The 20,910-nt window shown below is 37.4% G+C and overlaps 6 protein-coding genes across 6 annotated transcripts; 2 read left to right on the top strand and 4 right to left on the bottom strand.

Moving 5' to 3' along the window:
• Positions 1-1,311: 1,311 nt before the first annotated feature.
• Positions 1,312-4,732, bottom strand: LOC135801635 (protein tolkin-like). The gene is made up of 6 exons (XM_065315093.1): positions 4,264-4,732; positions 3,942-4,172; positions 3,549-3,890; positions 3,029-3,496; positions 1,914-2,974; positions 1,312-1,854 (listed from the first exon to the last, which is right to left on the bottom strand). The coding sequence occupies exons 1-6, from the start codon at positions 4,730-4,732 to the stop codon at positions 1,723-1,725; spliced, it is 2,703 nt and encodes a 900-aa protein (XP_065171165.1). The 3' UTR covers positions 1,312-1,722.
• A 110-nt stretch (positions 4,733-4,842) lies between these two features.
• On the bottom strand, positions 4,843-8,151 carry LOC135801636 (protein tolkin-like). Its single transcript, XM_065315094.1, has 2 exons — positions 7,644-8,151; positions 4,843-5,210 (listed from the first exon to the last, which is right to left on the bottom strand). Exons 1-2 carry the CDS (start codon positions 7,816-7,818, stop codon positions 4,843-4,845), a joined length of 543 nt encoding a protein of 180 aa, XP_065171166.1. The 5' UTR covers positions 7,819-8,151.
• A 2,258-nt stretch (positions 8,152-10,409) lies between these two features.
• Positions 10,410-11,648, top strand: LOC135801628 (uncharacterized). The gene has a single exon (XM_065315087.1). The coding sequence runs from the start codon at positions 10,460-10,462 to the stop codon at positions 11,444-11,446; it is 987 nt and encodes a 328-aa protein (XP_065171159.1). The 5' UTR covers positions 10,410-10,459; the 3' UTR covers positions 11,447-11,648.
• Positions 11,649-11,760: 112 nt separating this feature from the next.
• On the top strand, positions 11,761-14,928 carry LOC135801626 (uncharacterized). The gene is given in 9 exon segments (XM_065315085.1): positions 11,761-12,082; positions 12,161-12,591; positions 12,649-12,912; positions 13,000-13,599; positions 13,601-13,879; positions 13,938-14,106; positions 14,168-14,319; positions 14,373-14,573; positions 14,626-14,928. Coding segments are annotated over 9 exon segments (2,439 nt in total). The 5' UTR covers positions 11,761-11,988; the 3' UTR covers positions 14,875-14,928.
• LOC135801627 (alcohol dehydrogenase class-3-like) lies at positions 14,872-16,389 on the bottom strand. The gene is made up of 3 exons (XM_065315086.1): positions 16,234-16,389; positions 15,935-16,178; positions 14,872-15,829 (listed from the first exon to the last, which is right to left on the bottom strand). The coding sequence occupies exons 1-3, from the start codon at positions 16,252-16,254 to the stop codon at positions 14,961-14,963; spliced, it is 1,134 nt and encodes a 377-aa protein (XP_065171158.1). The 5' UTR covers positions 16,255-16,389; the 3' UTR covers positions 14,872-14,960.
• A 786-nt stretch (positions 16,390-17,175) lies between these two features.
• On the bottom strand, positions 17,176-17,736 carry LOC135801657 (NADH dehydrogenase [ubiquinone] 1 beta subcomplex subunit 10-like). Its single transcript, XM_065315148.1, has one exon. The coding sequence runs from the start codon at positions 17,734-17,736 to the stop codon at positions 17,176-17,178; it is 561 nt and encodes a 186-aa protein (XP_065171220.1).
• Positions 17,737-20,910: the final 3,174 nt, after the last annotated feature.

The raw sequence follows: 20,910 nt of genomic DNA, 5'->3' as shown, positions 1-20,910 counted from the left end.
GTCTATTTGAATCCTCCGGATATGCCGATATTGTTCCCAAAAGTAAACAAAAAATGCCGAAAACCTAAAACAAACATTCAAATAAATTCAATTTGCAATTTTTTTAGTAATGTCACCTTCATGTTTAATTTTTAATTAGTTTTCAAAAAATTCACCCACGCGAGAAAAATACGCGACTATAAAAGGTACAAACGCTAGTGTAAACACTCTTGTTATCAGTGTAATTTATTGTGTTTGATTGTTTTACTTGCGAGTGGAAAGTACGTAGGTATACGTAAATTGCTTAGTTGGCTTACATATTCATGACTTTCGCCGTTGGTCCGTGTTTTATTATTTCTAATGTAAACAAATACTGACGTAATTAAGTTTGATTTATTGAGGTTTGCAAAGAAATATAAAAATTAAAAACAATGGAATCATAAAATAAATACTTGATTTTTGTTCATCCATCATCATCATTTTATAAGATTTCAAATTTTGTTCCAAAAAACACCCAATATTTTGTGTACCAATAAAATATTTTTTTATACCTTAGTTTAAGAGACCATTTACAAAATGTTGCTATTTCTGCACTTTACGCCACCTTAAAATGCTTTTAAAACCTTAACATTTTTGCAAAAATTAATGCAAATGGACTAAAAAACGTACTGTATTTTGTCAACTATTTTACATTATTTGAATAATCATATTTCCAATTAAAAGTTGCTATACACCTTCTAAACCCTTTGAACGTACGCAAAAATGTTCTTCAAAAATTGACATTTTTCAAAATTAAATGAGGTACTCAAAAAAGTGAATTAATTCACAAGATACAGGGCTGTTTTAAAATTTTTGCAAAAATTACCATTTTTAAAGAGCATTTCAGGGCACCTTCGAGAGGTTTAGATTGTTGAAAGAGCATGTAACGTGTAGAACGTCTTTGAAATAAGAATATTTCGGTGAGATACTCAAAATACTCAAATATAGAATATGGCTGAAATGATACACATATGGTAAAGTGGTTCATGTGCCATAAAAGTGAAAAACTCAAAATGTTCACATGTTATTTACATTACCGGATACTGAACGTTTTCTACATCAAATCTTAAAATTTAAAAAAAATATTTATTTTTAATGGATATTACAGCGCCTTTTAAATTGTTTCGAGGGTTGAAAGTGTATGCGTAAAGTAAAGAACTTCCAAAGGGCAACAATGGCAGTAAGAAACTTGAAATAATTAATATAGAATAAGTATATGGTTATAGAAGATGGAAGGGATAACTAAGGATATTTACAATATAACGATGAGAACTGGAAAAGTAATAAAATAAGTAAATTTGAGTTCTGTGTTTATTTATAATTTTGAATTATACTTACTAGTACGTATCTAACGGTTATAATCAATGTTTAGCCACACAAAATCTACACTAGTATAACAACTAGAAATAAATATTTATAGTTTACTATGCTGAATAATTACCGTTAATAATTAAAATTAGTATTACATGGTACAAGTACATAAAATTGTCACTTAAACGTTGATTTAAGAGGTAATTGATTAATTATCTAACTGAATACTTATGTACAAACCGTCAGGATAAATGAGTACATGTGTTGAGCTGTGCACGAGAGATCAAACAATGTTGGTCGCAATAAACCGCTATATGGAAGCATATGGCAGTATTCTGAGTATTATCGCTTAAGTTTTGACTGTACCGCAGCTGCCGAGGCTGAAACTTGTATTTAAGAATCCTCGTCACTGTCATAACGTTCCACGGCTTCGTAGACAATGGAGAATCCTTTGAGGCAGTACGTATCGTCACTTTTGAATCGGATGAGGAGTGTCTCCTGCACTGATATAATATCAGCTGGTTTCTAAAATAAAGATTATTACAGAATATGACCGATTGTAGTTTGCTCTATGTAATACTTACATTATTTCCACAAAATCTCCCCGATGACATACCACTAGCATCTGGTCCATTAAACACTTCTAAATAATCATACCCACAATGTTCTTCATACTCCAAATCAAATTCGAGAAAATTAATATAAACATTATGGTTGGGAGGTGCCTCGATGGTCCAGTCACAGTCTGAGTATTCATCATAAGTAGCGCTTCCATATCTTGAGTGTGAGTAGACGTGATTCCTAGTAGTAGTGGCGCTCAAATGACCCCCACATACTGTTGAGTGTGTTGCAAGAAATCCGCCACGTTGAACACTCTGATCAGATTTAAACACCATATACATCTGGTTGCCTGTGGCAACAATAGGATGTGGTAGCTTTGATCCGCAGAATCTTCCTAAAGTATTTGCTTCAGGAGAATCCCCGTCGTAGAAAACAATGTGATCGTAGGAGCACTCCTGATGGGGTTCCATTTCAAACCTGAAGAACTGAATTTTAATACGGTGCCCGGGGGTAGTACTAAATTTCCAAACACAGTCTTTTCGAGAAGGATAAAAATCTGGATAGTTGGGAGAAGTTATATTTCCGTAATGATTGGTAACTTCATATTTGCATCCGCCTTCCTTGCAGTCTTTTTTATTTTCATGAAGAACAAACCCGTTGTGACAGCCGCATTGATAGGAGCCCAAAGTGTTGATGCAATCGTGTTGGCATCCGCCATTGTTAATTGCACATTCATCCATGTCAGCTGAGAAAACAGCAGCAAACCCTCTTTTTTGAACACTTGAATCACTATTAAAAGTTATTCGTAATGTATTACTCTCGGAAGTAATAAGTGGTGGTTTAGTAGGACCACAAAATGGTCCATGGTTTCTATTTTTGCTAAGAACATCCACTCGATCATAATCACATTGTTGTTGTTGCAATTCATTTCCTTCGAGATCAAAAGATGTGAAATTCAAAGTAATACGGTATTGGGGAGGTGCCACTATTTCCCAGGTGCATGATTTATTTGCTGGATATAGATCGGGAAATGAAGGAGAAGTGATAGTTCCGTTAACAATTTGGTAAACCCCTCCACAAGCATCTGTAATAACAAAATACATTAAATCTAGATTTATATCATGCCAATATAACAAACCTTCGCAGTTTTTCCCATCGGAATGTAACTCATATCCAATTCTGCATGCACACACATAAGACCCTAAAGTGTTTACACATTCTTGTGCGCACCCATGCTCAGTACCACTACATTCATCATATTCCTTGATAAACGTTGCTGAGAATCCAGCCTTTTGTACAGATCCGTCCGAAACAAACTTTACCAAAAGATGGTTGCTGGTAGACCTTATATCAGGTGGTATCTTGTTCCCACAAAACACACCGATAACAGGACTGTCCATTGTTAATCCATCACGCACTTCTACGTAGTCATAAACACAATTATCATGGTTTTCAATTTCAAAACTTTGAAATTTCATAGCAACTTGATAATTTTCAGGAACTGTCAACTTCCAGACGCATTCTTTGTTAGGTTGATAGTCTTCGGGGTAATTAGGAGATTCTAGGTGACCACCTGATTCCAAATCAAGTTCACCTCTACAAACAGCTAAAACGGAACAAGTTTTAATTGATTTTAAGTCAAGATTTGAAATTATTACCCTCGTAATGTGCAGCAAATCCACGTTGACTGGTGGGTTCCTTAGTTACATACGTGACCAACATTCTACTACCTGTAGAAATAATAGGCTCGTTTATTTTACCACTACCGCAGTATTTTCCGAGGATTGGCGATTTATGCCAATATCCATCACGTATTTCAATATAGTCCTCTGAGCAGTTAGCAGATTTTGGAATGTCAAGATCAGTAATATTCAGAACAATTCTTTCCCCGTGGGTGGCAGTAATTCGCCATTCACATTTCTCTTCGTGAAAACTAAGCATATTGTTAAAATTTGGAGAATTGAAGTGTGCGGCGTTTGCTTGGAATGTTTGACCGCACTCTACAAATTGTTTTATTATTATCATGTATTTTATAACAAATAAATACGTACTTGGACATTTATAGAGCAAATTAGTCTGATCGATATCGCCTTGTGAGAGCCGCAGGCGTTGACCGATTTCGGGCCGCTTCCGGCCTGGCACATCAATCGGCTGGATGGTGTCCAAATAAGTCCCCTTCGAGAACGTGTTCCGTGCGTAGTGCATAATCGAATCGTAATCGTATGTCAGCCCCAACGAGTTGACCTCATCCGAACTCAGTTTGTTGAAGTTGTAATCCTGGCCTGCAACGTGCCAAAGGTACATTATATGACATCAAACCGGACGTGTCTAAGTCAAAACCGCTCCGGATTAAGAATAAAAGTTGATTCTTACCATTCATTATGTGTGTGCGAATGATATTCACGTGCATGTCCCGGTCAGGTCGCGTGTGCTCGTGCCAGAAACCCACCACGTGCCCAAGCTCGTGAACGACAATACCGAATTTGTCACAGTTCTTCCCAATGCTGATGGCTTGTGGACCATTGCCTCGCTTACCTACAAACGAGCAACATCCGCACGGGCGTTCAGTAAACATAATAAAGTTGGGATGGTCATCAGGTGACCTCTCAACAAACTTCACGCAGGTGGAGTTTTCCCAGTGACGCATAGCCTGCTTAAAAAGGGCCTTGTGTGCACCACTAAAGTTAGCATCAATTTCATACGGGATCACACCGTAATCCCACACACGTTCTTTACGCGCAGTTGCAGCCCTTGTGGTACGTCTATGAGGTGCGTATTTTTTTGGTTTTAAGTCAAACATTGGTTCAAATTCATGAACGGGTCTAGGATCTTCACTTAACATAGGATCATCGGAAGTTTCAGAACTAGAAGAGGTTTGTGAACCACGTCGACGTTTCTTGTGCTTTCGACGACGCCTTCTCGAAATACCTCCATCATGGGAAGGAAATTCAGTTAGGGCTTTGGTGTTTTACCATCTTTGGCATTCTCAGTAGCATATTGAAACACTATTCGGCCATTACTGTTTTGATTAAGTTCTTGGGGAGTAGGTTTTTTAAGAATGTCTTTTTTGGTTTTTGTATCAGTATTGGAATTGACCAGTAAAGATGGGTCATTGTAACTTGGTAATATTGTGGGTATATTCTGTTGCTGCTGCTGCTGGTGGGCAATTTTGGTTTTGCGACGCACCAGGTCAGAAAGACCTTCCTCTTCAATTTGCAATCCATCAAGAACGTCTTGTTTGAAGGAATTAACTTGTTTTTGATAGTCTTGGGGTTTAGAAGTTGGTGTATCGGGAATTGCAATATCTCCCAAGAAACCACCTACAAATACAAGGATTTTTGTTAATAAATATCATCCATCAAAAAGTATAAATTATACTAAATGCAGAACTGTAAGATTCGAAGTGTTTGAAGAATCACTCGATACTCATCCGATTCCCCGCCGCTGCCGTTTGAAGTGGGCACTTTGTTAAGCCCCCTTTACTCTACACTCCCCATCAAATTGCAAGAGTAGAGCAACCGTTTCTCGCGCCGTCATCATCATTAGATTTTAATCAATAGACTCCTTTTGTTATTTCGCAACACAACGCTAATGAGGCCAAAAGCCCGCGAGAAAAATCATAGACCCCGTGCATCGTTGCTGTGCGCAATTCGTGACAACACAAAATTTCGATAATTTTGTAAAACATGACCGTCCTTGATCTGTGCACAGCCACCAGAGCCACCGCTAGTTAGGCCGCTGATAGTCGCTGCTGATAAGCGCGTTGAAACATTGAATCCGCGGCCATCCCTCGAGCGCGTCCCGGCTATCAGTGTTGTTATTGAATGCTGTTATCTCGGCGAGCGCGCAGACTTTATACAAGCTGCGCATACGCGCGGACGCATGCCCGATAAGTTTCGATAGGCGATAGCAAGCGTCAACTTGTCTACTAGAAGCGTCGCTGGTGCAATTTCTGTAGTTATCTGCCGGACGCTTTGTCCCATGGCGTGCGCTTCAACGTTTCATGAATGATCGGACCCAATTAATTCTCACTCGCCCGCCGCACGCAACTATTGCCGACGCCGCCGCGCTGTCGAGATGATGATAATGATGACGACGATGCGTGACATCTGGGCGCGCATTGTCTATCGCTTTGGCTTAATTTGATCCAGCTGCTACTAGATTTGTTTACTACAGCGCGCGCCTTCATACCAAATGACGTTCGAGTCAATAATTCTACGAAATCATTAACTCGCTGTAATTAAGAGATTGGCTAATTTATGTTATATACCACTATCGCGGTTATTAAATTCGCTTTCAGTTGCGTTTTTGTTTCGCAACAAGAATTGCTTGTATACAATATTCATAACTGCGACCTCGGCCCCGCTGTTTTTAGTAAAATATAATTCATTTTTATTTTCTCGTTCAAGACCTAGTCTGTATCGATTTTATCAATAATATTCGCAATTTTATTGAGAAATGAGAAATGCTAATAATACACTTTAACGCCATCTCGTATTCAGTTATTTAACTATAATTATTATTGAATATTTATACCAATTTAGATCGTTTATTTAACACCCTTTAAGAACAAAATTTTGTCAAATAGACATTATGCTATTTAGAGCAAAGACAAATCCAATAAATTATTGATAATCAAAATCGGTCGAGTCGTTCTTGAGTTATAAATGTTGTAACTAATTTGACATTGTTTTTTTTTTACATATAGATTTATTAATATTGGTAAAATACTAGTGCTTTTTTTTGTTCATCCTATAAAAATCATTTGATTACATTTCTATCAATTTGCCGCACAGCGTAGACTTGTTCAAGAAGCCAATAGGCAATGAATCAATCAATCACCGAAAGCAAAGTTAAGCTCCTCGACGTTTTATAGACATTAATCTGTCGCGCCCCGCCCCAGGGTGCTTGTCTTGTCAACCGGCCGCCGCCACTTTCTCACGGGGCGCTCGCAAATTCGTTTAAAATTAGATCCGATTTCGACGAAATGGAAACGTCAGACCACGTCAAGTGTGATCGACAAATTGAAAATTCCTCACTTGCGCACGAAAATTCGCCTTCAATTATACTCCGCTCTTTGCAATAACTCGTGCAATAAAAAAAATCTCATCAGACTTTACGAAATAAAACTTCTTGTAGTCTCGTAAGGCCACTCAAACGACGTCTTATTTATCTCGTTTCAGCGACCGAAATCGTATACTTATAAACAAGATTAATTCGTAAACTTTAAACGAATCGCTTTGTGCGACGATTCGATTCTCAGGCATTGTTCACCATCGTCTTCGGGAGCGTTACTGTAGTAACAAACTCGCTGGCACACTCGATAAGTCATCCGAGCATGGGCGCCTCGCGTCTTTGTGCGCCAACTCGGTGTGTTTAATTAAAGTCCTCTTTGTATCACCGCGCTCGTAGACGGAATATGCCACGATTTATCTAGCCGCTGCACCGGCTCCCGAGTGGGAGCCACGGAAACATTTTCGACTATTCACGCAAACTGCGGATGTTCAAACTTACAATGCAGGGACGGAATACAAACATTTGATAAATATCATTATAACTTGTTACTTTCAAGAAAGTTACAAATTTTATTGGGTCGCCTAAATTTATTCGAATATTACACATTTTATCGTAACATAAACAAGTGTGATAAACATGTTTTCCATTCAATATTCGGCAGATTAATAAATTATCAACTAAATATAAACATAGAGAGTAAAACCTAAATTTCTTTATATATTTTTATTTATATTTACCTGCTTTGCACGGATCCAGATCTAAATCATTACTGCTCTTCGGCGGAAAATTCATATGCAGCAGTTCATCAGCGGAAAACTTAAATTTCGGGATATCCTCCTCGTCGAAGCAGGCAACGCCTACAACCAGCAGCATGCTGGAGAGTAGCACGCGCCACCGCAGCGCGTTGAACATTTTTTGCGTTTTTGTGCACGTGGATGCGATCGCACATTACACGCGCATTTTCGATTCGCGCGCAGGACAAAGCATCACTAGTATTAGCGTGTTAGACGAGACTTATTGATGTATTGTTATTGTTATTGTCGATGTTTGTGTTAAGTTATAGTCACGCACATTGCACTACATCTCGTACCATTAAATAAAATTAAAATAGTTTCAAAAAGATCACTTGTAGTTAAACTTCTTAAACTGTATTTATTTTAATTTTGATTGATTATCATAGATTTGATTACATGTTTTATGATTTTTATTTTCGACTTTCGAACTTAATTGAAGCACTTTTGGATAATACGCGGACGTAAAGCTTTCGCCCTGCAGGCGCTCGTGGTGCTTTTGGCTTCGGCTCGTCATGGAGACACACTGAACGAGCGCTCGCAGGCGGCAAGCGATCCACTGGCTGCGCTGGATGTGCGCGTATCAGCGGGACAGCAGGATGCTGCAGCGGGCGCTTATCGTGTCCACTCTGTGCCACGATTTGAATATGCATGGATGTGCGGAGAACACACGCGACAGCCGGCGATGAGCGAGCTCGCGCATTCCGCCCGAAATGCTCGTTACGATTTTGTTTCGTCTATTTCGTACGCTGCGCGCCGTAGCGAGTGTAATGTTCGTAATGTTCATTGCGAGGGATCACCACCAGCAGCCCCCTGCACGATGGAAGGGGCATGTGAGGGCGAGAGGATATGAATTGGCTTGTTCGGTCAGTGTGGTCAAAAGCGGAAACGAATTTAAACGAACATTCAAACGATTCCATTTGCTGATGTAATTATCTTTTTCTGATACATAAAATATATCAAACTCTGGTTTATTCTCTGAAAGTGTTTAATTGGCATCTGATGGAATTGCAATTTAACATATTTTGTTGCATCTTAAATCAGAAAACTTTTTAAAAGTAGATTAAAATTTAAATTAAAATCTATATAGTTATAGTTAATGTAGAGTAAAGAAAAAATATAAATGTTTGTTTTGCAAATAATATATAATATGATTTTAATTGAAACACAAATATTTACAAAGTGATATTTCAGGTATTAAAATACAATATTTAACTTAGGATTCAATGTCACTTGTTTCACTATAATACCATTCAAGTGTTTGACATCTGATAAGATAAATAATCTATTAAATAACAATTTATTTATTATCCCAGACAATATTTCTTCACTGTTAGTATAGAATGTATAGATTATCTCGCGTTAATCATGATTTATTAGCAAAATTTGAGACTAATCTCAGTGTCGGTTGCATAAAAGGTTTAAAAATACAAAAAATAAAATCAGATATTTCATAGAAATTGAGACTAATGCGCAATTATTTTCTTTTTTTCACTAACATCTGGAAAAGTAGCGTTCGCATAAATCCATGTCAATTTTGTATTAAGCTTGCGCACCTATATGAAAAAGCTTGGCAAATTTTAGTCGGAAATGTCGGCTGTTTGCTTCGTGGCAATTCATTTGCGACCATTATAAGCCGGATGGCCGAAAAGCCAGCCGGGGGCGAAAACAACTGCGAGAACGGATTTATTCGCGGTGGTGCAGGTACGTCGTGTTTGGTTGCCGGGTGATAATTACAGCATGGTCGTTAAAGCGTAATAACGCTCATGGTCGATGCTGAATGCTAGATGAGAGGCTGCAGACAAACATGGCGAAACATGAAATACATTTGCAAATAGCGGCGTGAAAACAAGCGATAGTACGCTAAAGGGGTGGCGGGCAAGTGTGAGAGGGCTTAACCACGTGCTAGTCGCCACCGAAATTACGTTTTATGATTGCCAATTGGTTAAAATTAACTGGAATGCATAATAAACTTTTCAAGTGGGGAATATCAAATGTAATTATCTTGTTTTCATCATAATTGTTAAAATAATATGTCGTTGTTTTATTTTTAAATTAATCAATCATTTAAAGTCTTCTTTTTCGACGAATAATACACATACATATATAATTGTTCCGTGAAATGTTAAAAATTGAGAATTTCAAGTGTAATTATCTTGTTTTAATCATAATTGCTAAAATAATATATTGTTGTTTTATTTTTTAATTAATCAATCACTTATAGTCTTTTTTTCGACGAATAATACACATATAGAATTGTTCCGTGAAAAGTTAAAAATGGCCTTCATTTATTTGATTAAATGGCCATAAAATCTAACTTTGTTACACTATGATTCATTTAGTTAGTTCCGTCATTTATGGTCCTTATTAAACGAAAATGAGTAATTGTGTACTTATATCGCAACTTATGTTTTATTTGTTTTACGGCGCCACGTGTCATTTCTTCTAATTCCTCATTTTTTTCAGTTTAAAGTCTACTAAACATTTAGAATTTCCAAATATCCTGTAAATTCACTCGTATTGTCTTTAACTTTGTACCTCTACTATTTGTGAGTATGATGAATTGTAAAATGGAATCAATAAAGATGATATCATTTTGCTAAAACAATAAAACGAACTGAAAACAACTCCTTATCAATTTACCTGAGTGGGTATGATAAGAGTTGCATATATAAACCCGGCGAGAGCGCAAATTCTATGCCAATTGTAGAATTGTGTATTTGCATATTTTTTACTGTTGCACGTAATTACTATAAACAATCATGTCTTTTAACAACGAGTGCCTGCAAGCTCACAATGAGTACCGAGCTAAACATGGTGTGCCGCCCTTGAAGTACAATGCCCAATTATCAGTGGACGCTACCCGTTTTGCCCAGCAGTTACTCCGGGAAGGAGCACTTCGCAGCAGCAACGTCAGTGATCTTGGCGAAAATATATACTCTGTGCGGTCCACGGATCCGAATTATACGATCAGTGGAGAAGCAGCGGTAAATCACTGGTACAACAAAGAGTCAGAACATGACTACTCTTGTGAACCACCGGAGAACAACCCAACTGGTAACTTCACTCAAGTTGTCTGGAAAGACAGTCGGGAGTTGGCTATTGGTTTGGCACAAGAGGGTGGAAGAGTCATCGTTGTTACCAGGTACTCGCCACCAGGAAATGTAAGGGGGCAATTCTGTGCAAATGTTCTACCACCGATGTCAAGTGGTATTCGAAGACAGGTCTGTCCTCAAGGACCACCCCAACCAACTTGCGTAAGACCTTCTGCCGCGTCAACTCCTAGATCTAACGGCGCATCTTCCTCTGGAAACTTTAACCGTGACTGTTTGAACCAACATAATATGTACAGGGCTAAGCATGGAGTACCTGCTTTACAACTAGATGATCAACTTTGCAGGTACAGTCAAGAGTGGGCTGAGGAGTTAGCAAGGCGTGGTGTGATGCAACACCGGAGTCAGAATACCTACGGAGAAAACATCTTTTCTGCTTGGTCATCTGATCCTAACTATACGGTAGAAGGTGGTAAGGCTGTTGATTCATGGTACGATGAAATTCAGTTCTATACTTTTGGTCAAGAACCCAGGGATTTAAAAGCTGGTCACTTTACCCAAGTGGTTTGGAGGCTTAGTGAAAAGTTAGGAGTTGGCATTGCCAAAAAGAATGGTCATATTTATGTCGTGTGTAATTATTCTCCACCTGGTAATTACGTTGGGAACTACACTCCGAACGTGCCTGCACCATTGTAATTGTTAATATAACATTTTATTTGCATTTATTGTATTATCTTTTATAACGAATATACGTAGTATGTATTAATTATAAATGTTAAAAATTTTCAATAATGTATTTAAAAAAATGGTATACTTCTGTCAAAATGATAATAATAATTATATTTGAATATTAATAAATTCAAATATCAACTACGTTCAATAAAGTTTAATACAAGAATTTAATGCAAATAAGTGCATCTTACCGCCATCTCGATTAAAAATTGCACAACTATGGTTAGAGAATTAATCATTATTCATACTTTTATTTTACATTTTTTAAATGGTTGTTTGTTACTAATATTAAAGTTGTCCAAAAAAAAGTATCTCAAAATTATAATAAAAATTATATCGTTGTTAAGTTTAAATAAAAAAGCAATAACTTAGACAACCAATCTTACTTCAAAGTGTCAAAGTGGAAAACGGTTTCAAACTGTTGTGTTTTTGTGATTAACATTCCCAGTTGTTCCTCAAAGACTCTGTCTTATTTTTAATTGCAGCAACATAGTGACAGAGGAAAGATGGAATTAACACAAGATTTAATTGCTATTCAAAATATAATTGGTGAATGTGAGCGTCAAGTCGGAACATTGGCAGAAATTAAACACAAAGGAGGTGTGTATTTTATAACCTATAATTGAATGTTTTCGTTATTTTCTTAAATACAATTCATTAATAAGTTATTATTTTAAGGAAACGAATCAAAAATTGAATTGGTTGTCAACAAGATCAAGCAGTTCTTACTTTCCAAAAGCTACATAACAGATCCACCCAATCTTCACATGAGAAATAATGCTTCACTTGAAAAAATCATCTTGTTTTTGATTTTAAACACAAAACTAAATGATGATACCCTTGCAAATATTAAGGAATACAGCCATCTTATAAACATCATGCCAAAATGTTCCAAGTTTCTGTTAATTAACATAGCAATTGAAACAGAGTTGATAGATATTTATGGTAAAGTTGCTATAAAATTGCCTTTGCAAATTGTGTCTGAACTCTTTGAAGCTGCTAATGATACTTTCATAAATGGGCATGGTGGAAAGACACTCAAAAATGTTAATATTATTGTCAGTACCCTAATTGAGAAAGTGAATTCAACTGATATTCAAGATAATCATGTATGCTACTGCATTATTCATGTTATTAAACAATTCTTATTAACTTTTCATTTCTAGGTGTTTGATAATATCAGAAATATTAATAATATAATTGTTAAACTATTGATGTACCTTAGTGTGCATCCTTCAATCAGTTTAACAAATGCGACAGACACTGAAAGAGATTTACACATAGGATACACACTTCATAAATTATTTAAGATGTTGCTGCTTGTGAATGAAGTGCACATGGGATGTGGAAAAATTGTAGATGCCTTGGTTATGACAACTTCAATTGTGATGAAACAAGTTACAGTTAATGTCTTCTGTACTTGGGCAGAGGTAAGTCTTAAAATTTACAAAATATTTAAAGTGTTAACAATATATTTTAAAATGATACTTGGGCATAATTTTTAAAAATAATTGCAGATTGAAGAAGATGACTTGCCATTTCAGTATGCTATTGGCACAGAAGCTTACAGAGTAGTCGAGAAATATGCGAAAGTCAAACCTGCTGCCGAACTAATTTCGCTCCTAACTTGCATGGCGAAGAAACCGAAATCGTTATCAGAAATCATCTCAGGTGCATCTGTCACCTCAATAGTGAATCATATCAACGACGCCGATGAACATCAGCGTCGGTGGTTTGCTGCTCTTGTGCGTAAAAGCGATATCTTCGACATTCCCACAAGCCGCGAGTGTTTGCAGCGCTGGAGTGCGCTGTGTACTCTGGACGAGGTGCTCTCTATTTTAGAATTAGCCATGTCCAAGGACGAATCATGCAAACGCCTCGCTATCAAATGCGCTGCGCATTTGTCTGTGCCAAACTTATCGACTTTGATCGCGAGGTCGTTCTGGATCGATCAACCTTGGAAAACTTACATTGAACTGACCTCCGTTCAGCCCCAACTCACTCTTCTGCTGAATAAAATGCAAAATGGATGTAACGAGGAATTAATTCGAAATATTCAACTTTTACTGCTTGAAAATCCACAGGAAGTAATTGAGATTCTCTTTAGGGAGTGTATTAAAAACAGAAGTCTATGTTAAATGGCTAGAAGATGTTTTCAGGGCAATTAAAAATGTGATCAGTATGAATTTCATTCCATTAATGAAGTTGGAGCAGATTATTAAAACTTTGGATGAGTTGAAGGAGAATGAGCAGAGCAGTATCACACAATTAATGCATATGTTGATTAGGACAGAGTGTACTGAAGTGAATCATTTGTTTACATATGTTTTTAAGCCATTGATTTTGTCTGCTCAGGATAATAATGAAAATTTGGATGTTATTCTGCAAATACTAAAGGTTTGTAGTAAATTTTCGCTAAAAGTACGCCAAACTAAATCAAAAGAAATGATTTTAGTCACTTCCAGTTGAGTCCTTGAATGAGACACACAAAGAAGAGCTGGCAATTGAATTGATAAACAACTTGGAAAAACACCGTGTAAAGTATTCAGATTTTTGTGCACGGAAAATTGGCATTTGTACATCCAGTACTTCACTTTTAACTCAAATAAGTGGATCATTTGAAGGTGATTTGTTTAAAACGAATGGAAAGTGTTTAAATAAAACTGTTGTAATAATTTGTTTCAGATATGAATGAGGTTCACAAATCTGAACTTAACAAACTGAACAGTTACTACCTCACATTGACTGGGGCAAATTCATATCAAAGTCTTCTTAATTATGTATTTCCAAATTTTGTAATTGATTCGTATGGCCAGCAAATTAGCAAGCTACTTAAGGTAAGAACTTGATTTTTCTAAGTTTCATTTTGTGAAATTCTGATCGTGCCTAGATGTTGTCACGTTGTGTGACACAAGAATGGTTGCAAATTACAGAAGAGGTTGCGACGACCCTAGGAATGCAAAAAGCAGCTGAGTCCCTAACTGATGTTCTTATATTGATCTGCGAAGTTACCAACACGCAAGGTGCTGATAACAAACCTGTCTTCACCGCACTATCGTATTATTTATCGAATTATGGAATCTGTATACAGGTAAGACCTTTAATTAGATTAATCTGTTATCGTCTAATATCCGATCTTGTAGAAAATGCGCGAGAAAGATATCTCCCTACAATTCGAAGCGGAGACTGTAAAAAATATTTGCCGTTTGATTAAGATGCTTCCGCAGGATATAAAGTATCAAGAGGGTGTGAATTTGATTAATTTATTCTCCGAGAAAGCATTGCAGAGCTTATCCAAGGACAGGCAATTTGTCGCTGCTCTTGTTGCGCTCGGCAATGATAAGTTAAGTCAAATAATAGCCAACAAGATGTTGGAAATCAAAAAGCAGTGAAGCATTACCTTTTTATTTTTATATTTCTCATAAGAATATAAAAAATCAAAAACATTTTCTGTTGAATTGGTGCATTGTTGGCTTGTTTATAACCCTACAACAGCCCTAAGACTTTTTCCCGCATGCATCAACTCAAACGCCTCGTTGATCTTCTCCAACGGCATGTTATGCGTGATGAAATCGTCTAGTGGTAATTTCCCAGCCAAGAAGTCCTCGACAAGTTGCGGCACTCCATCGATACTCTTGTATCCGCCGAAAGCGGTTCCCTTCCACACTCTCCCAGTGACTAACTGGAAAGGCATGGTGGATATCTCATGACCAGCAGGAGCTACCCCAATGATAGTAGATACTCCCCAGCCCTTGTGGCAGGCCTCCAACGCAGCCCGCATTGTTTTCACATTGCCGACACACTCGAATGTGTAGTCTAAGCCACCGTCGGTCAATTCGACCAATACCTGTTGGATTGGTTTCTCATGGTCTGCGGGATTGACGAATTCCGTCACGCCGAACTTTTTGGCGACTTCGAATTTTGCGGGGTTCAGATCAACGCCGATGATTCGACTGGCACCAGCAGCTTTGCATCCCAAAGCCACTGCAAGACCGACCGCTCCAAGACCCCAAATCGCGCAAGTCGAACCTTTCTCAACTTTGGCTGTATTCAAAGCAGCACCATACCCAGTGGGCACACCACATCCCAGGAGGCACACCTTCTCAAAGGGGGCTTTATCATTGATCTTGCAAACGGAAATATCAGAAACCACTGTATATTGGGTGAAGGTGGAGCAGCCCATAAAGGAGTGAACTGGTTTGCCTTTGCATGTGAAACGAGTAGTACCATCAGGCATAACGCCTTTTCCTTGGGTAATGCGAATTTTCTGACACAGATTGGTTTTGGGAGATTTGCAGAACTTGCATTCTTTGCATTGGGGAACATATAGTGGGATTACCCTGTCACCTATTAAGTTATGATTCCTTATGTAAGAAATATATCAAATTGCTTTTCAGGGATCTACCTCTCATGTGCATGGATATATAACCTAGTACTAAACAGAATAATTACCTGGTTTAACGTTTGTTACACCTTCACCAATACTTTCAACAATACCAGCAGCTTCATGACCCAAAATAACTGGAAAGACGCCCTCAGAATCATGGCCCTCTTTAGTGTAAGCATCAGTATGACACACTGCAGTGTTGATGATCTTTATTCTGACTTCATGGGCCTTTGGTGGAGCAACTTCAACATCTTCAATTTTGAGTTCTTCCTTGGGGCCCCAGCATACAGCTGCTTTACATGAAATTGGCTGCAGAGATAATTTTCTATAGAGATAACAGAAATATGCATGGACATCAACTTACTTTCCCTTGTGTGTCAGACATTCTCTTTGATTAGCTACAACACAATCTTAGAGAAATTAAAGTCACGAATCTAGTGGGGACGTTCTAGATCTACGTAGGAATAAAAATGTAGTGGCAATATGTATTAAAAACGTTAGAGAGCAAAGTTCAAGTCGCCGGTCCATTAAATAATCTAACCTTGAATTCGTGTCAGATGGAAGAAGACAAATTATTCAAATAAGATATTTTGTTTATTTGGATTCATCTGCATGATTTAAAATTTGAATCTTTGACCATAAAATTGTCGTATGTTAACCATGTCAGACATTTTAATTTTTTAAGTACATATATAGCAAAACAGTAAGACAATTTCTAAATCACGCAGTTTTAATTCAGGTTTCCCTTATCAGTACAGTTTTTCTAGGTGCTTTACATGAATAAAACATTAACATTTTTGAAGAGAAAAACCTAGAATTTGAAAAGAATAAGGGATGAAAGTTTGTGTATGAATTAGTTGTTTAAAATGAACCAAGATGGCGCCATCATACACTTATTAGCCTTAAAATCTTAGAAATATCCTGAATCCGAATTTAATTTATTACTTTCTTTGGTGAATACGTAATCCATGTTATTTTTTATAAATATAAAAATATTTATTGATTAAAATTACAACGTGATTTTTTGGATTTACAGGTTTTTTTGTTGAGTTTAACATGTTTCGCCCAGAGGGCATCTTCATAAACTCTCGAATTTAATTTATATATATATGCAGCGTATTCAACACAATCACAAACTTATTACACCTCTAATCGCATTCATTAGTAAATTACAGCAGTGCAAAGCTTGGATAGATGTCCAATTACTTTATAAATCGTAAAACAAAGCCAAATTAGTCGTTATTCGTATGCATCATACATTATTATTTTATTTTACCATCTATTATTCTTATTATTGTACACCACTCTAGCACCCATGTTTCTGGTTCTTTTCATCATCTTCAATGTCCTCTTCTACCTTTTCATTCATTCCAGTACCGACTTCCCCATATTTTCTTTCCCAAAGCAATCGATGTTTCTGCTTCATATAACATTTAGTAACATTGTGATACCCACCAAGATCTCCATACTTTGTGAACCAATTTGTACTAGCCTCTTCGTATTCTTTTAAAAGATGGTCACATCTTTCCAAGTGCTGAGGTGTTTCATACATGACGCAGTTTTCAAAACGCTGCCTTAAAATTCTAATAATTTCCGAATCAACAAGGCGATCCCTCTTGTATTGATAATTAGCTTCCGAGAAACATACTAGATCATCTTCGTAGCATTCATCAATTGTAGGCACGCGTGGAAACTTCTGATGATACCATGCATATTCTTTCCGATCAGGTGTCACAAAAGTATCGTGAAGTATCTCCACCGGCTTGTTCAAGGTACAACTGACGACACAAAAAAATTTTTCGAAGTAGTTTTTCTTTCTTTCTTGAGGTTTTATTGGTGGTTCTGGTGTTTCATCAAATTCAGTCATTTTATTTGAATTATATTATTATTATATTTGTTTGATCGACGTTTGTATTTTATTTCGTGTTGCTATTGTTTCAAACGGTGTTGTAGTAGCAGCCATGAACCTAATAAAAGTTAAAAACCATTCCGACTTTTATCGTAAAGTGTGCTTAAAATACATATAATCCACATTAATGCTATAACTTTAACGTTGGACTTGCTGCTTCCCCACAATAAACACAAGTTTTCGTGCTTTTGATAGCGAATGTGACAATAATAAATTAGTAACGCGTATTGCATTGCGTAGTTCAACCCTCGAAGTGCCTTCTCGAAAGATTCGATGCGCTCTCGCAACTTTTGAGAGGGTCCTCGTTTTGTAACTGCAAGCAAACTACACAATATAAACTTCTGTATATACCACTTGGAAACTATTTGTGTATCGACAACCAAATAAATATCCAAATACTACGTGGCGGCATCACAATCTGTTTGGTGTCGCTCCTCCATTCAAACATTTCATTCATGCGAGTATCTGCTTTGTTCAATTTGTGTGACCCACTCGTGACCACCTTGAAGAGACGCCCATTCCTAAAAATTATTCAATATTAGAAAAAAATAGAAGCGGACTTCTTTTGGAGTCAGTTCGTAGTCTGGAGTTGGTAGTCTAGGGTGGTAGTCAGTTTTAGGCGTTTTAGACACTCATCGAATTGTGTAATCCATACTTCTCGCATGATTTGTATTCGAGTGCGGCGCGTGTAATTCGCTTAGATACTAATTTGACGATTCCACAACATTGCCTCACGAACGTAACAATACCGATTCACCGACAATGGGCCCTCGACTGTGCGGCGCCCTTGGTGGGCTTTGGTGTCTTGCGCATCATATTTTATTTTATTACCTTTTTACGCATTTCTCGTGCGTGCTTCGCGCACAATTTTCTGCTAATTATACGCGTGGATGACTCGAACGAGCATCGATACGTTGAGTGCCAGGTGCGCGTTTGGTTTCACGTTCTTTTCCCTTTTTTGCCCCAAAAGCACACAACGGTCAGTTTTAGCGGTTCCCTGTTTGCGCAGCGCACGAACCGAACAATGCCGCCATCGGTGAATGGATGCTCTTTTATTGGCTTGTTAAGCGATTTTACAGGGAGGATATACTCACTCGTTTTTGGAGGTGCAGTGAATTTTGGGCATATTAACGTGAACCATTTCGTACGTGCAACCAAAAGCGGGAGCTAATTTGCAAAGTGAAGAGAAGCAAATACTGTCTATTCAGCATCTGCAAATGAAAATGTAGGTACACAAAAAACATTCAGATCTAAGTAATTACTTAAAAATGTTTAGCAAATACATCAAAAGGGCCAAAACTATATCAATCAATATTTATCAATAATTATTATCAGAAATTCAATCCGCTCTGCACACCATGTAAACAAATATTGGGGTAGGTTATAATCCGCTTAGAAATAGGGTAATTTTCTCCGAAATTGCTCGCAAATCCAAATATATTCACGTAGATTTACGCTTGGATGTCATTTTTGATCAAAAATATGAAAAGCCTTCATTGCTGCAAGCGTTCGACATCACCGAAGTTGTGGGCATAATGCGCCGTTCATTGTTTGATTTTAATCCGATTTGAGTTTCCATCGCGTTGCATTGCGTCGGTTTTTACCTATTTCGGCATTTTCAGCCATGGTACTGAAAGGTTTTGTGTGTCAACACGCGCACGATGTCACATTAGATTAAGATTAATCGCTCAAATGGATATTGAATTAATAGGGTTCAATAATATTCCAGATTTTTGGAAAAATAAGCGCCCTTTTATGCTCTCATAATATGTGCGTAATTATCGGATTATTTTATTAAGCACTAGACAAAAGCAGGATTTATTAGAGTTATTTTATTTTGGTGTACTTAGAAATATATAATTTTAAATATTTCATTAAATTTTGCGAAAAATTACAAGTTTTAATTTATTCCCACGATTTATTGACGTATCAAAACGCAATAACTAACAATTTTCGATTAAACTCTTCAACACTTATCCATTCAAAAGACAATTTATACTTGACACGTGTTTGGAGTGTTGAAAATTCATGTGAAGCACTTAATTGCACCATTGCACATAAAACTGCACGCATTGGTTGCATCGGGCGTTAATAATAAAATAACGCGACGCGGTGGTGAACGCACAGTGACTTTTCGGAACGATGTGACGAATTGCAAGCACGAGGCGCAACATTACAGAGAATGATGAGCGTGCGCGGGCGGTGAACAGGAAATGAAGTCGCGTGCCGGCTTGTGGCGGTTTTCCAGTGCGCCGCACGCAGCTTACAATTAGGCGTTTATTAGGCGTTTGTTTAGCCACCCTCTGAAGATGAACCACATCAGGAAGTTACAAGCAAAAACTTGTATCAATAGATGTGTTAAATGGCTTTGAGTGCCTCGTGAGGGGGTGTTATGACAGTTTAAGCCGTTATTTAGTTATGCTTGATTTTATTCTCATAACTAGAAAATATTTGAATTGTTATTACATAAGAAACATAATTTTTAACATAAAATAGAATTTATATAGAACACCTTCAAATAAATTGCTGTAGGTTCATAACTCTCTAATTGAGAAATTGGAAAACGAATAGAACTGTAGCAAATCACACATTCCATATTCTGTACAAATTTATTCACGCTTCTATTCATAGAGATGACATTTGCACGAGAAAATTAGAAATTCACCTAAGCCGAGAATGGAAATCCAAGTATAATAATAATAAGTATTGCGCGCGAAACGTACTCGTGTTTATGCACAAATAATGTAATTTCAGTCAAAACAAATTTCGATCAATTTGATTTACAGCCGCTATTCGTCACGATGAGGCATCCAGCCAGCGATGCATTGAATCGCCCAGAAATACTTCACCCACTCACACTGCGAGGGTGCAGAACGCACGCCGGGAATTTCAATATGGTTAATTTCGACGATTGGATTGCGGCCCGTCGTGGCTGCGGAATTATCATGACAATAAAGTTTCGAGTGGACGAGTGTCATCTGCCGCTGCCGTCGCACTTGAAAACGACTCGGGTTGATGTAATTTGCGGCGGGCGAATGAAAGAAACTAGATAAAAGTGCAATTCATCGCGGTTATCGCTTTCATTGCATGTTTTTTCATTCACTTTCGTGCGTTTCGGGTAGTGTTTGGTTT

This window comes from Atheta coriaria, unplaced genomic scaffold (genome assembly GCF_025399875.1).
Source record: "Atheta coriaria isolate IRGN ID8LTWV9N9 unplaced genomic scaffold, Caltech_Dcor_3.1 hic_scaffold_11_pilon, whole genome shotgun sequence".
NCBI lineage: Eukaryota > Metazoa > Arthropoda > Insecta > Coleoptera > Staphylinidae > Dalotia > Dalotia coriaria.
Note: the sequence above shows the minus strand (reverse complement) of the source record. Positions and strands in the feature narration are given on the sequence as shown.

Excerpts from the sequence above, each read along its gene's own strand:
- LOC135801636 (XM_065315094.1), bottom strand. The coding sequence starts at position 7,818 with ATGTTCAACGCGCTGCGGTGGCGCGTGCTACTCTCCAGCATGCTGCTG. Across the intron at positions 5,211-7,643 it reads TCTGGATCCGTGCAAAGCAG|GTGGTTTCTTGGGAGATATT; the intron begins GTAAATATAAAT and ends TTGTATTTGTAG.
- LOC135801657 (XM_065315148.1), bottom strand. The coding sequence starts at position 17,736 with ATGACTGAATTTGATGAAACACCAGAACCACCAATAAAACCTCAAGAA.
- LOC135801635 (XM_065315093.1), bottom strand. The coding sequence starts at position 4,732 with ATGTTAAGTGAAGATCCTAGACCCGTTCATGAATTTGAACCAATGTTT. Across the intron at positions 3,891-3,941 it reads TTTGCTCTATAAATGTCCAA|AGTGCGGTCAAACATTCCAA; the intron begins GTACGTATTTAT and ends AACAATTTGTAG. Across the intron at positions 1,855-1,913 it reads GGAGATTTTGTGGAAATAAT|AAACCAGCTGATATTATATC; the intron begins GTAAGTATTACA and ends TCTTTATTTTAG.
- LOC135801627 (XM_065315086.1), bottom strand. The coding sequence starts at position 16,254 with ATGTCTGACACACAAGGGAAA. Across the intron at positions 16,179-16,233 it reads TGTCTGACACACAAGGGAAA|CCAATTTCATGTAAAGCAGC; the intron begins GTAAGTTGATGT and ends TTATCTCTGCAG. Across the intron at positions 15,830-15,934 it reads TGTAACAAACGTTAAACCAG|GTGACAGGGTAATCCCACTA; the intron begins GTAATTATTCTG and ends ATAACTTAATAG.
- LOC135801628 (XM_065315087.1), top strand. The coding sequence starts at position 10,460 with ATGTCTTTTAACAACGAGTGCCTGCAAGCTCACAATGAGTACCGAGCT.